This window comes from Podarcis liolepis (genome assembly GCF_965112155.1).
Source record: "Podarcis liolepis genome assembly, chromosome: 3".
Lineage (NCBI taxonomy): Eukaryota > Metazoa > Chordata > Lepidosauria > Squamata > Lacertidae > Podarcis > Podarcis liolepis.
In genome coordinates, this window is record NC_139557.1 from 80,170,537 (window position 1) to 80,182,564 (window position 12,028).

At 44.1% G+C, this 12,028-nt stretch overlaps 1 protein-coding gene across 2 annotated transcripts in view; it reads left to right on the forward strand.

Moving 5' to 3' along the window:
* Positions 1–4,044: 4,044 nt before the first annotated feature.
* WDR64 (WD repeat domain 64) overlaps positions 4,045–12,028 on the forward strand; it is a 67,887-nt gene continuing 59,903 nt past the window's right edge. Inside the window, exons 1-3 of one of the 2 annotated variants that reach the window (XM_083496806.1) lie at positions 4,045–4,398; positions 4,734–4,864; positions 11,649–11,751. In XM_083496806.1, coding sequence (XP_083352932.1) covers positions 4,245–4,398; positions 4,734–4,864; positions 11,649–11,751 — 388 coding nt within the window. In that variant the 5' untranslated portion in view covers positions 4,045–4,244. The remainder of the gene's footprint in view (positions 4,399–4,733; positions 4,865–11,648; positions 11,752–12,028) is intronic. The other variant, XM_083496807.1, reaches the window with a different exon arrangement.

Consider the following 12,028-nt stretch of genomic DNA (forward strand, 5'->3'; position numbering starts at 1 on the left):
GCCTGGATACACGGTGCGAGGCAGCGGTGCGGCAGGTGGCGGTGCTGCGGTGTTGTGTGTGGCAGTCAGCTCAGCGGGATCCCATCCTCGTCACCAGTGAAATATACTCAGAGTCGCAAAGTGATTTCATGCTCTTTATTCAGCTCATAGTGGTGAGGAGGAATGAATGAAAGTCCCCTCACAGTATCTGCTTTATATTCATTATTTACACAATGGGCTGCACATGATTGGCTAATCCCGGAATTCTACTGTAAGCCAATCAGGTTGTGGATTCACTTATCTCTGGAGCATGATTGGGTGGTTCCTGCCAACCAATCATACTGCTGCATTGTTCTAGGACCAATCAGACTGCTGCATTCTGAATCCTATTGTTCTAGGACCAATCAGACTGCTGCAATTTGGATCCTATTGTTCTAGGACCAATCAGACTGCTGCAGTTTGGATCCTATTCAACTCAGTACATAACAATCCTCAACCCCGTGGCCGGCTCCAGCAGCCAGGCTCGGCTCCCTGCACACTCCCGTTTAAAAAGACACGAGTTCAACACCTCCCCAACCCCTCCAAAAAGACCCCCCCACCCAAACCCACAACACAGCAGCAACCTCCTCCCTCCTCCTCCACTCCCAAATTCTGTGCATCGGGGCTGTGTCTCCCCCTTGCAATAGATGGAGGTGCTGTGCAGAGAATGGATTAAAAAATAATCACAAAAACCACGTCGCTATGTATTTTGGGGCGTTGGGTGTGTGTGTGTGTTGGTGTTATGAAGACTCACTACTTCCTGTGCCCGAGCAGACTGGGCAGTCTCGAGCTACAGTGTCTAAGGCTCTCCGCTGGGCAGCCAATGGTTTTACACGTTGTGGGGGGCAATAAGAGGAAATAGTAAAGTGGCTTGCCTCACAAAACTTGCTTTGCACAGGGGGAGCGCCGTGTCCTCTTTGTGCCTTGTCCCGGAGGAGAAACTCCCTAGGAACAGATCCTACCCTCCCACCAAAAAAATAAACCTGCCTTTCCAATTTAAATATCAAATGCTTGCTTCTGGAGCGCGATCTTGGTCATCTGTGTGGGGTGTGGAATAAAGGAGTTCTAGAAAGGGGAGGAGGCGTTTGAGCAGCTTCTATCATACAATTGTTTTTACTCTATTAAGGGGCCAGATGGGGGGGGGGGGAGAGAGACACACGTATATGTGTGTGTATGTGTGTATATAGAGGTCGCCCCAGCACATGGCATTTCATTTCTTTCTGATCATGCTGCTTACAGTCTATCTCAGCAGGAATATCTGTCCCCTAATGCTCATAACTACCTCCCAGAACAGTTATATTAACCCTCACCTCTAACTCATGAAGCTTTTATCAAATTAAACCCTTAGTTTTCATCTCTTCCTGAGTTTTGTAACTTGATTTGAGTATAGTCTTACATGGTCTTTGGACTCAGCTGCAATCAGTAAAAGAACAGCTTTGTATGTGTTATAAACGTGCAGGCATAAATGGTATATTTGCCTGTTGATGTGACATTGAGACTAAAAATTAACTGAAACTCATTCTTTATTACCTTCAACTGGATTCTTAATTGTGGATTATGAATACAACTTGGCTGGAGTGGTTTAAAAAAGATTGAGTTTGTTTTCAAAGTATGTATAAAGTACATATTCTTGTAGATAAGTCGGAATTTTAAAGTTTGGAATGGGCTAGAGAAGCTGAAATATTGATAAGGACTGGATATGCCTGTGTCTTTTTGAAAGGAGAAACTATTTCTACAAAGATCACTGGGAAGGCGGTGCCAACATCTCAGAGCCCCCATGCCACCTTCTTAAAGTTGGAAGCCGGATGTGCTTATAAAAATGCTTGGAGAGATAAATTGAAACTTTAAAGTTTGGGAAAGGTCAGAGAGGTTGAAACATCAAAAGGACTGCATATGTCTATATTTTGCTGAAAAGAGAAACTATAAGGATCTTCAGTTGTTTGCAACTCCTCATAGACATTTCAAGAGAATTGGATGAGTGAGAACTATCTACTCTTCCCTTCCTGTGGTTCCCAGCAACTGGTATTCAGAAGCATCACTGCCTCCGATCGTGGAGGCAGAGCAGAGCCATCCTGGCTGGTAGCCATGGGTAACCATCCCCTCCATGAATGTGTCTCCTCTTCTTATGAAGCCATGCAGATTGGCTCCCACACATTTTGTTTGGCCTGAGACATTTTTCTGCCTGTGGCAACAGAATTGTAGGACTGAAGGGACCTCAAGGGTCATCTAGCCCACATACCCCCCTGAAATGGAAGAAGGCAGCACACACATTCACTGGTTCCATGGACGGAGTCCAACTGGAGGGGTGGCTGGGTTTTATTCTAGCTCCACCAACTCTGGGAGTTGATGTGATTTCAAAATTTGCAGAGAACAAAGTTAGGGGAAATGGGTTTTAAGTGCTTATGCTCACGATGTTAAGTAAATAAACCAGAAATTAGCACTTGCAACTGTAAGTATCTTATTTTTCCTTCTTTTAATAGTTTCAAAGGGGGGTTGACAAAAAAATTTCCGCACCGGGTACCACCTGACCTTGCTATGCCATAGGGTCGACAACTCTGGGAAATGGGAGGCAGAAGGATCTTTGCATCACGGTGCCGGATATGCTTAAGATGGCCCTGTCCCTGTAGCTTCACTTCTCGCAATGAGGCACCCGCCAGAAGGCCCTTGTATCTGGATATCAGTGTCTGGGCTGAATGATGTGGTAGAGATACTCCTTCAGGTGTACAGAGCTGAAGCCATTTAGGTCAGCACCAACACTTTGAATTTTGCTCGGAAATGTACTGGAAGCCAATGTAGATCCTTTGGAAGTGGTGTTGTATGGTCCTGTCGGCCGCTCCCAGTCTGGCAGCCACATTCTGGATTAGTTGTAGTTTCTGAGTCACCTTTAAAGGTAGCCCCATGTCGACCACATAGCAGTCCAAGCAGGAGATAACCAGCACATGTACCACACTGGCAAGACAGTGCACAGGCAGGTAGGGTCTCAGCTGGCATACCAGATGGAGCTGGTAGATAGTTGCTGGTAGATAGTTGCCCTGGACACAGAAAGCTACTTAGTCCTACAAGACTTCAAGCCGGGATTCTGCCCCTTCAGGATTTCTCCAGATGCCAGCTGAGTGCTGGGTGACAAAGCAATCCCAGACACTTGCTGTGACATACTCTAATCTTATGAGCCTGGGTTCTATGGGGCTCTTCCTGCTTCATACTGCATATTGTTCAGCCCCTCATGGCTTATGGCAGGGGTTGCCAACATGGTACTCTTCACCTGTTGTGAACTACCTCTATCACCTCTGATCATTGGTCAGGCTGGCTGCAACGGATGGAAGTTGTAGCCCACAGCATCTGGAGTGTACCACATTAGTATGGCCTGGCCTATTGTATGCTCAGGTTCCCATCTAGCTGTAGATAGATACCTCCTTTTCCTGCTTGTGTGTGCTGCATTGCAGTAAAATACACTGTTTAAACAACTTGAATTCTTCTCTTGATTTTTTCTTGCACATTAGCAATTGCCAGCAATTATATCCTATTTCACAGGTTCCGACAGGGTAGAATAATAAGAGAGTGCAGTTCCTAGACCATGGGTAGGCAAACTAAGGCCTGGGGGCAGGATCCGGCCCAATCGCCTTCTAAATCCGGCCCGGGATTATTATTTTTTACATGAGTAGAATGTGTGCTTTTATTTAAAATGCATCTCTGGGTTATTTGTAGGGCATAGGAATTCATTCTCCCCCCCCCCCCAATATAGTCCGGCCCCCCACAAGGTCTGAGGGACAGTGGACTGGCCCCCTGCTGAAAAAGTTTGCTGACCCCTGCCCTAGACATTTGAAGTTGAATGAAGAAGGTTGGGTTTCCTGCATGAGATAAATAAATCGAATCTCAGAGCATTTTGCTTCTTCCTTGTCCTACTTTTATTCTGATGGAGATTGAACTGACTTTCAGCAGCTTGCCAGTTATGGTGGTTTGTGATCTAGCTGGACCTAATGACCAATGAGGCTCAATGAAGAGTTATGACATCAGGTAGTTAGTGGCACACACTTGCCTGCCTGAGAAGCTGCATGTCAAGGCCAGTCACCACTTTTCATTCACCTAAGCAACACTTCAGCTCATGCAGCTGGCATTTTCTCAAAGCATTAACATCAGAGAATACAACTGAGAAGAAAACAAGACAAGGAGCATTAGAGCGTGTGGAAAGGAGATTTTGCTGCGTCCCACCCATCTCATGAAACAGAATGTCTAGGAAAAAAACTCAAGATGATGATATTTCCAACAACATTCCTGATGGAGCCGATTTCAAAAATCTATTGAAACTGTTTCAGAAATTAGTTGACCAGACAGTTGCTCAGAAAAGGGATGAAAGATTAGGCTTGTATATAAAAGATGCTGGTAAGTAATCCGGTTGTACACGCAGAGGGGTGGAATTTGGGGTGATAAATGGATTTACCCTTCAGAATGAATTAAGTCACCCTAGAAAGGAGTCTACCATTTCTCCCTTTCTTGCCCAAAACTTTCTCTAATATTGGGACCCAGGAAGCCAAAGATCCCTGCTGTACTATTTCATAAATTACGAGACAGAAAAGGGATTCCAAATGAAAATGAAGACAAAACTAAATTCTCCAAACACTGATGATGATGGATTGCAGCACGAGGTGATGGTTGGAAAAGTATCGAAAATAGCTGTGCTGATGTGTTAGCTTTTGTCTTCTTTTCTTTCATTGCAGAGGAAATTGATTACGATAAATTCTTTGCTGAAGTCCAGAGGCTGTTTGGTACAGATGTGAAACCACAAGATGTTAAAACCTTCTATAGGAAGATTAGCAACAATCCTGATGGGCGAACGGAATGGTGTGAGGTAGATACGTGTTAATAATAATAATAATAATAATAATAATAATAATAATAATAATAATACCGTAATTTATACCCCGCCCTTCTGGCTGGGTTTCCCCAGCCACTCTGGGTGGCTTCCAACAAAATATTAAAAACACAATACAGCATTAAACATTAAAACTTCCCTAAACAGGGCTGCCTTCAGATGTCTTTTAAATGTAAGATATAGTTGCTTATTTCCTTGACATGTGATGGGAGGGCATTCCACAGGGAAGGCGCTACTACCAAGAAGGCCCTCTGCTTGGTTCCCTGTAACCTTACTTCTTGCAGTGAGGGAACCGCCAGAAGGCTCTTGGTGCTGGAACTCAGTGTCCGGGCAGAATGATGGGGGTGGAGATGTTCCTTCATGTATACTGGACCGAGGCCGTTTGGGGCTTTAAAGGTCAGCACCAACACTTTGAATTATGCTCTAAAACGTAGTGGTGTTGCTGTTTGCGGTGTATAAATGTGTCTTGAGCTCAACCCTAAGTCAAAGCAATCCAATCTGCATTCTCACATATTAAACCATTTACAAGAAAGAGAATGCTGATACACTTTTACTATTACTACTGACACAAGATACCATGCTAAGTTAAACCGTAGCTTAGCTGATGTCCCACACTGACGTTAAAAGCCAAGGGAGGAGCAAAGGCCATGTAAGTGCCTCCTCAGGAGCCAGCACAGTCATGGCAAGTTGCTCTTTGGTTTACTGTGACATGAGAACCAGGGCATTATAATAAGGTTACCAGATTTTTTTCAAAGAATCCGGGGACACTTTTTTTTAAAAAAAGAGAAATCAGTTGACCGGGTGGCTGGGCGCTCTCGTTCCTGGCTCGATTTGGGTCACGGTTTGTGTGTGTCAGCGGTTCCCCCTTGGCAGTGGCAGCGGCAGTCTCAGCAGCCCGGAGCCAGCCTGGTAGCACAGTTGGCTCTGGCTGGCTTCAGGAGCTGTTCACTGCCGTGGTGCCCGCCATTTTGCCTCGCCGGAAATCCCCATATGATGTATCTTGTGCCTTTGAAGCAATCGCACAACATTCATTCCCTACTAATAAATCTACAACACTTAAAATCTAAATCCGGGGACATTAAATCAAATCCAGGGACAGATTTTGTCCGGGGACAGATTTGTAAATCTGAGGACTGTCCCCGGGGACATCTGGTAACCATACATTATAATGAAGGATTTGGTAGGGTGAGACCATGGGGATCAGGAAAGGGTTTACTAAGTGAGGCAGTGAGGATGAGAGGGAGCTATCTTCTTGGGCAGGAGGCTGTCCCAGCACAGAGAACGAACCATTTTTTTGGCCCTTGCAAGTCTTTTGATCAAGTTTCTCCTGCATTCCTACTTATGGAACAAGAAGAACCCAAGGAGGATAGCAGCTCAAGCGAATGATTGAAGGGCTTGCAATCTGTTCAACTTTGCACCTGCAGTAGATCATCTCCTCTGTGACTGAAATAATGCATAGTTAGCTCCTAAATAATCGGAGGAGTTGCCTTTTATAAGGAGACTGAAGTGGGCTTTGTGACCATGAAAAGCACTTCATCAGGAAAGTGAACTCTTGACAATTTCCGCTTAACTGATGTTCCAGGGAAGCGCATGAATTTAGCTGATAAAGGCAATTCTTATAATTCACACCATTCATTTTCTGGCTGCTGACTAACTTTATGCTGCTTCAGCTCATGGAATAGTAATCACTGGAAAGTAGCCTGTGGTTTTTGGTGAGGCTTTTCTGAGTGGGAAGGGGGATGATGTTACGAACAAGTGAGAATATTACCAGTTCAGCCATGCTATTTATGTAGCACACAGGCTCCAGAGTTATGGGATACATGTGTCTCAAACCACAACTCCCAGCAGTGTATCTTCGGCACTGCTCCGACTTTGCTCTTGTAGAATCATAGAATCTTAGAGTTGGAAGGGACCTCAAGGGTCATCTAGTCCAACCCCCTGCAATGCCGGAATCTCAGCTAAAGCATCCATGACAGATGGCTATTCGACCTCTGTTTAAAAACCTCCAAGGAAGGAGAGTCCACCATCTCTCATGGGAGTATGTTCCACTGCTGAATGGCTCTTACTGTCAGAAAGTTTTTCCAAATGATTAGTTGGAATCTCCTTTCTTGTAACTTGAAGCCATTGGTTCGAGTCCTACACTCCAGGAGAAAACAAGCATGCTCCCTCTTCCATGTGACAGCCCTTAAGATATCTGAAGATGGCTATCATATCTCCTCCCACCCTCCTCTTTTCCACACTAAACATACTCAGCTCCTTCAACTGTTCCTCATAAGGCTTGGTTTCCAGACCCTTTATCATCTTGGTTGCCCTCCTCTGCACACGTTCCAGCTTGTCAACATCCTTCTTAAATTGTGGTGCCATGAATTGGACACAGTATTCCAGATGTAGTCTGACCAAGGCAGAATAGAGTGGTACTATGACTACCCTTGATCTGGGCATACAGTACTTGTTTGTATACAGTAGAGTACAATCACCTTTTTTCATTTTGCTGTCCATGTCAGCCATTTTGTGCTGGCATCCACAATTCTGTTGTTAGTATATGAGCACTGGTACCTCATTTTTAAAGCTTATAAATATTCATAAACCTTAAATAAAAATGAACTCTACAAGTGGTGCTCCTAAAGCATGGCTTTTTCCTACAAAAAGTAGAACTTGTACCCTGGAGTTCTTTCATTGGCTCCTTCTGATTTTCATGTTTAAAGTATTATGCTGCTAGGGCAATGAAGCTCACAAGCAGCTACAGAAGCACTTGATAGGCTGCTCTCCATAAGGTGGGATGTGATTGGCTCCAGAGGCAATTTGGGGTCCATAAAGTTCTCTTCAGATGAATGTGCTTCTGATTGCAGTGCCTTTTTCACCAACTAGATCAGTAGACCGTAGCTAAGTGGTCCATGTATTACACCATTAACCTTTTGAAAGCTGCATGTAAATCATTCTTTTGCCTATAAATCCTTCTTGTCTTCTCTAGGGTTGGAGAGGAATTTAAAAGAGTGCTTTGCTTAGTTCTTCATGTAAACCTTTGCTAGCAGTAAGAAAGGGGGGGGAAAGGAATGAGAAGCTGGAGCCTGCAAAAAAGGGGAGGGCAAGATCTGATCTCTATCTCCAAGGGGTGTGGATATGAGGGGTTTGCCCAAGAAAGGATGCTAAGAGGGAAATGTTGTGGATTCCTCATACTGTACCTTATTGGTATTGCTATATCATGGATTAGATGTTCTGTGCAGACAGATTGTACATCTGTCATCACAACAATCCTTGGCAGTAAGTTCTTACTGACCTGGAACTATGAGTTGTATTCACATAGTTTGTGCATTGGTTACTGCAATGAACTGCATGTGGGACTTCGGTTAGTGCAGAATGCTGCAGCAAGATTGGGGGAAAGAATCAAACCCTGTTAGCCTTTAACACGTCTGCTCAGGGACCTGAACCAGTTGCCAGTTTACTACTGGGTCAAGTTCAAGGTGTTACTATTAATATATAAAGCCCTTAACAGTTTGGGACCAGTTTTCTTGCAAGATCACCTTTCCCCATATATGCCCATATATGCTTCAGTCTGAGGAACTGGCTCTGTTACAGGTGACACATCGTACCTGTTCCTCATTTGTAAGAACTTGATATTTTAGTGTGGCAGTACCCACCCTTTGGAACTGTCTGTCTATTGAGATCAGGCATCCACCTTCACTGTGCTCTTTTCAGAGCCTGCTAAAAACATCTTGTGTGAACTTGCCTTCTTCCACTCGTACAACAATGGATCAAAATTATGGTAGAAAACTGGATACAGAATTACAAGAAAATCAAATAACATCTAATACACCATCAGCCATGGAGGTTAAGCATCATTAAAAGATAAGGCACTTTGGCTGCAATGCTAAAAGGCCCTTAGGATTTGGTTACATAGCTGAGAAATGCTCAAAGTTTATCTGTTGAAACCACAGCTAAATTTGCTTTTGAAGACAATGGCCATTTTCCACAAGGGACTGAAATCGTGTTTCTGTTTTCCCTGTGTCTGTAAATCAAAGGCAGACCTATACACTGACTAGAAAGCTTTTGAAATGACTTCTTCCTGTAATGAGCCATCCCATATTTTGTGTGTTGAGTCTGATTTTCATTTCAGTCTTGCCTGGAACCTAATTTTGGAGTCCTCCTGAAGGCTTTCTCCTGGACAAAAAGAACATAGCTTTTCTCCCCACCCCCATCATCTTGCTTGTTGTTTCTATCAACCATGAACACAGTCTGATACAGCCTGGAGAAATTTCCTTACTCCAAGGGGTTTCAAGTAATCACTGAGCTGATTCACATGTAATACTAAGCCAAACTGTTTCTTAGCATGAATTTGCAGGTTCCCAAAGAGGAGACAGTAGTCTCTGGGGGGGGGGGGGGAATACATATCACTTGGAAAGACAGGCAAACTAATGCCAGTGTACTGGAAGAAGCAAAGATCATCAGTGTCAAAGCAATGATTCTTCAGCATCAACTTTGTTGGACTGGTCATGTTGTTTGGGTGCCTGATTATCGTCTTCCAAAGCAACTACTCTATTCTGAATTTAAAAATGGAAAACATAATGCTGGTGGTCAGCAAAAGAGGCTTAAAGACCCTCCCAAGGCAAATCTAAGAAAAATGTAGCATAAACACTGACAACTAGGAATCACTGGCCTGTGAGCACTCAGTTGGAGAACAGCCCTTACCAAAGGTATCATAAACTTTGAAGACCCTTGAACTCCAGACTTGAATTCTCACACATTCACACTAAGCCATGGTTTGACTTAGCATTGCATGAGAAACCAGCTCAGCATATCCTTCTGGGTTCTATCTAATTGTTCAGTTAGCTAAAATTGCCCCTTGATTGCATAAAGATTTTTTACTTTGTACTATTCTTCTTTGGCCAGCTTTTCATAAGCCCTTGCCTCTTGCCTTCCTGTGCCTCAATTATTGGTCCATTCATCACCAGGAAAATGGTCAACTTCCTGACACTTCATCCTGAACAATATGTACTGTGTGGCAGTGGTGACCAGACAGTTGCCTTCTATGCCCTCAAGCCTTGTTTTGGAAAATAGAGTTTAAATTCAAGATTCCTCTAATTTTGAAAGTATGTATGCCTTATCTCTGCATAACCCCTTGGGTTCCAATGTTTACACTTTTCTATCTTGCATTAACAGCATTTAGAAGTGATGCATTAGAGAATAAAGATGTCTGTAGTGTTAGCTGTGGAAAAACCCAGAGTTGATCTTTCAGTCTATCACATTCTCTATTGGACTGCAGTAGTTGTGAGGACACACACATACATAGAGATAAATATAATCTGCAGCAAAATATAATCTGCAGGATATATATATCCTGCTGTCTCAAGTAACCTGGTCCTGAACTGTATAGAACTTGGCCTGGTAGCAGACTGAGTGCCATTGCAAATCCCACAAGCAAGGTGCTACATGCTGTTAATAGTTTGCCCCACAAGCAACCTAGCTGTGACGTTCTGTATCAGCTGCAGCCTCCAAACCAACCCCAAGGGGAGCCGCACATAGAGCATAGTGCAGTAATCCAACTGTGAGGCCAGACAGCTGTGGTTGAGCTATCTTGATCCAGGATTGGCTGTAGCTGTCTTACCAACCAAAGGTGGCAAAAGGGACATCTAGCCACATGTGCCTACAGTGGCAGAGCTGGCCCCCTCCTCCCCACCCAACTAGCATGAATCAGCCATGAAAGACAAGAATCCAAAGGTAACGTCATTGGGCACATACTCACAGGCACTCTGTCAATGTCATTAGGCTGCAAAACTTGAAACTGATTGCATAAAACATGGCTTGATGGAGCACTGGAATTATTGTTTGAGAATGCATCAGTCATGGCATCTAGCTAGCTACAGATATCGATGACTTCATCCTCAAAATGCCTAGCAAGCAACTCTTGGATGGTTTCTAATGTGTCCTGGGTGCCAACCACTGATATGGATGTCAACAGCAACGGACCACCCTGATGATCTCTGCTGGCCATGTTCTCGAGGAAGCAGTGAAATAGGCACAATTATGCACTCTAGTCATATTCGTAGTGGGACTTCCGCCACCTGTGTTCTAGCCATCATCTGACTACTTGTTGTTGTTTAGTTTAGTTGTGTCCGACTCTTCGTGACCCCATGGACCAAAGCACGCCAGGCACTCCTGTCTTCCACTGCCTCCCGCAGTTTGGTCAAACTCATGCTGGTAGCTTCAAGAACACTGTCCAACCATCTCGTCCTCTGTCATCCCCTTCTCCTTCTCCATCTTTCCCAGCACCAGGGTCTTTTCCAGGGAGTCTTCTCTTCTCATGAGGTGGCCAAAGTATTGGAGCCTCAGCTTCACGATCTGTCCTTCCAGTGAGCACTCAGGGCTGATTTCCTTAAGAATGGATAGGTTTGATCTTCTTGCAGTCCATGGGACTCTCAAGAGTCTCCTCCAGCACCATAATTCTAAAGCATCAGTTCTTCGGCGATCAGCCTTCTTTATGGTCCAGCTCTCACTTCCATACCTCACTAATGGGGAAACCATAGCTTTAACTATACGGACCTTTGTTGGCAAGGTGATGTCTCTGCTTTTTAAGATGCTGTCTAGCTATGTCATTGCTTTTCTTCCAAGAAGCAGGTGTCTTTTAATTTCGTGACTGCTGTCACCATCCATCTGACTACTACTGACTTTTAAATATATGTAGAGTTTAAAATATATGTCATCATTTCTCCATGCAGTTTAGGTTCTTCTTATATGGTGCTGCATTTTGTTTGACTTGTTTTAGATCTTTGGATATTATATACTGGAGGGTGATGCTCTTGCTGCCCAGCTTGATGAAGAAAATATGGTTTTCCTGGTATCCAAAAAGCAGCGGATTTCAAAAGCAGGTAGGATCTTTTAATGTTCTCTCCGCTTATTGAAATTCTGCATAATGTGTCATCAGATGTGGGCAGAACAATATATTGCCCCTCCTCCTCTCCCAATAAGCAACATTAGCTCACCTGCCGGGAAGTCAGAGTAGTGACTCCACCCATTCAGTGAACAGCTTCTGGTTGCAAATCTATACACACTTGCTGGAGAGAAAGCTCCATTGCACTCAGAAATGTTTATGTCTGAATAGACCTGCCCAGGATTGAACTGTGCCTGATATTATAGGGTTCCTGT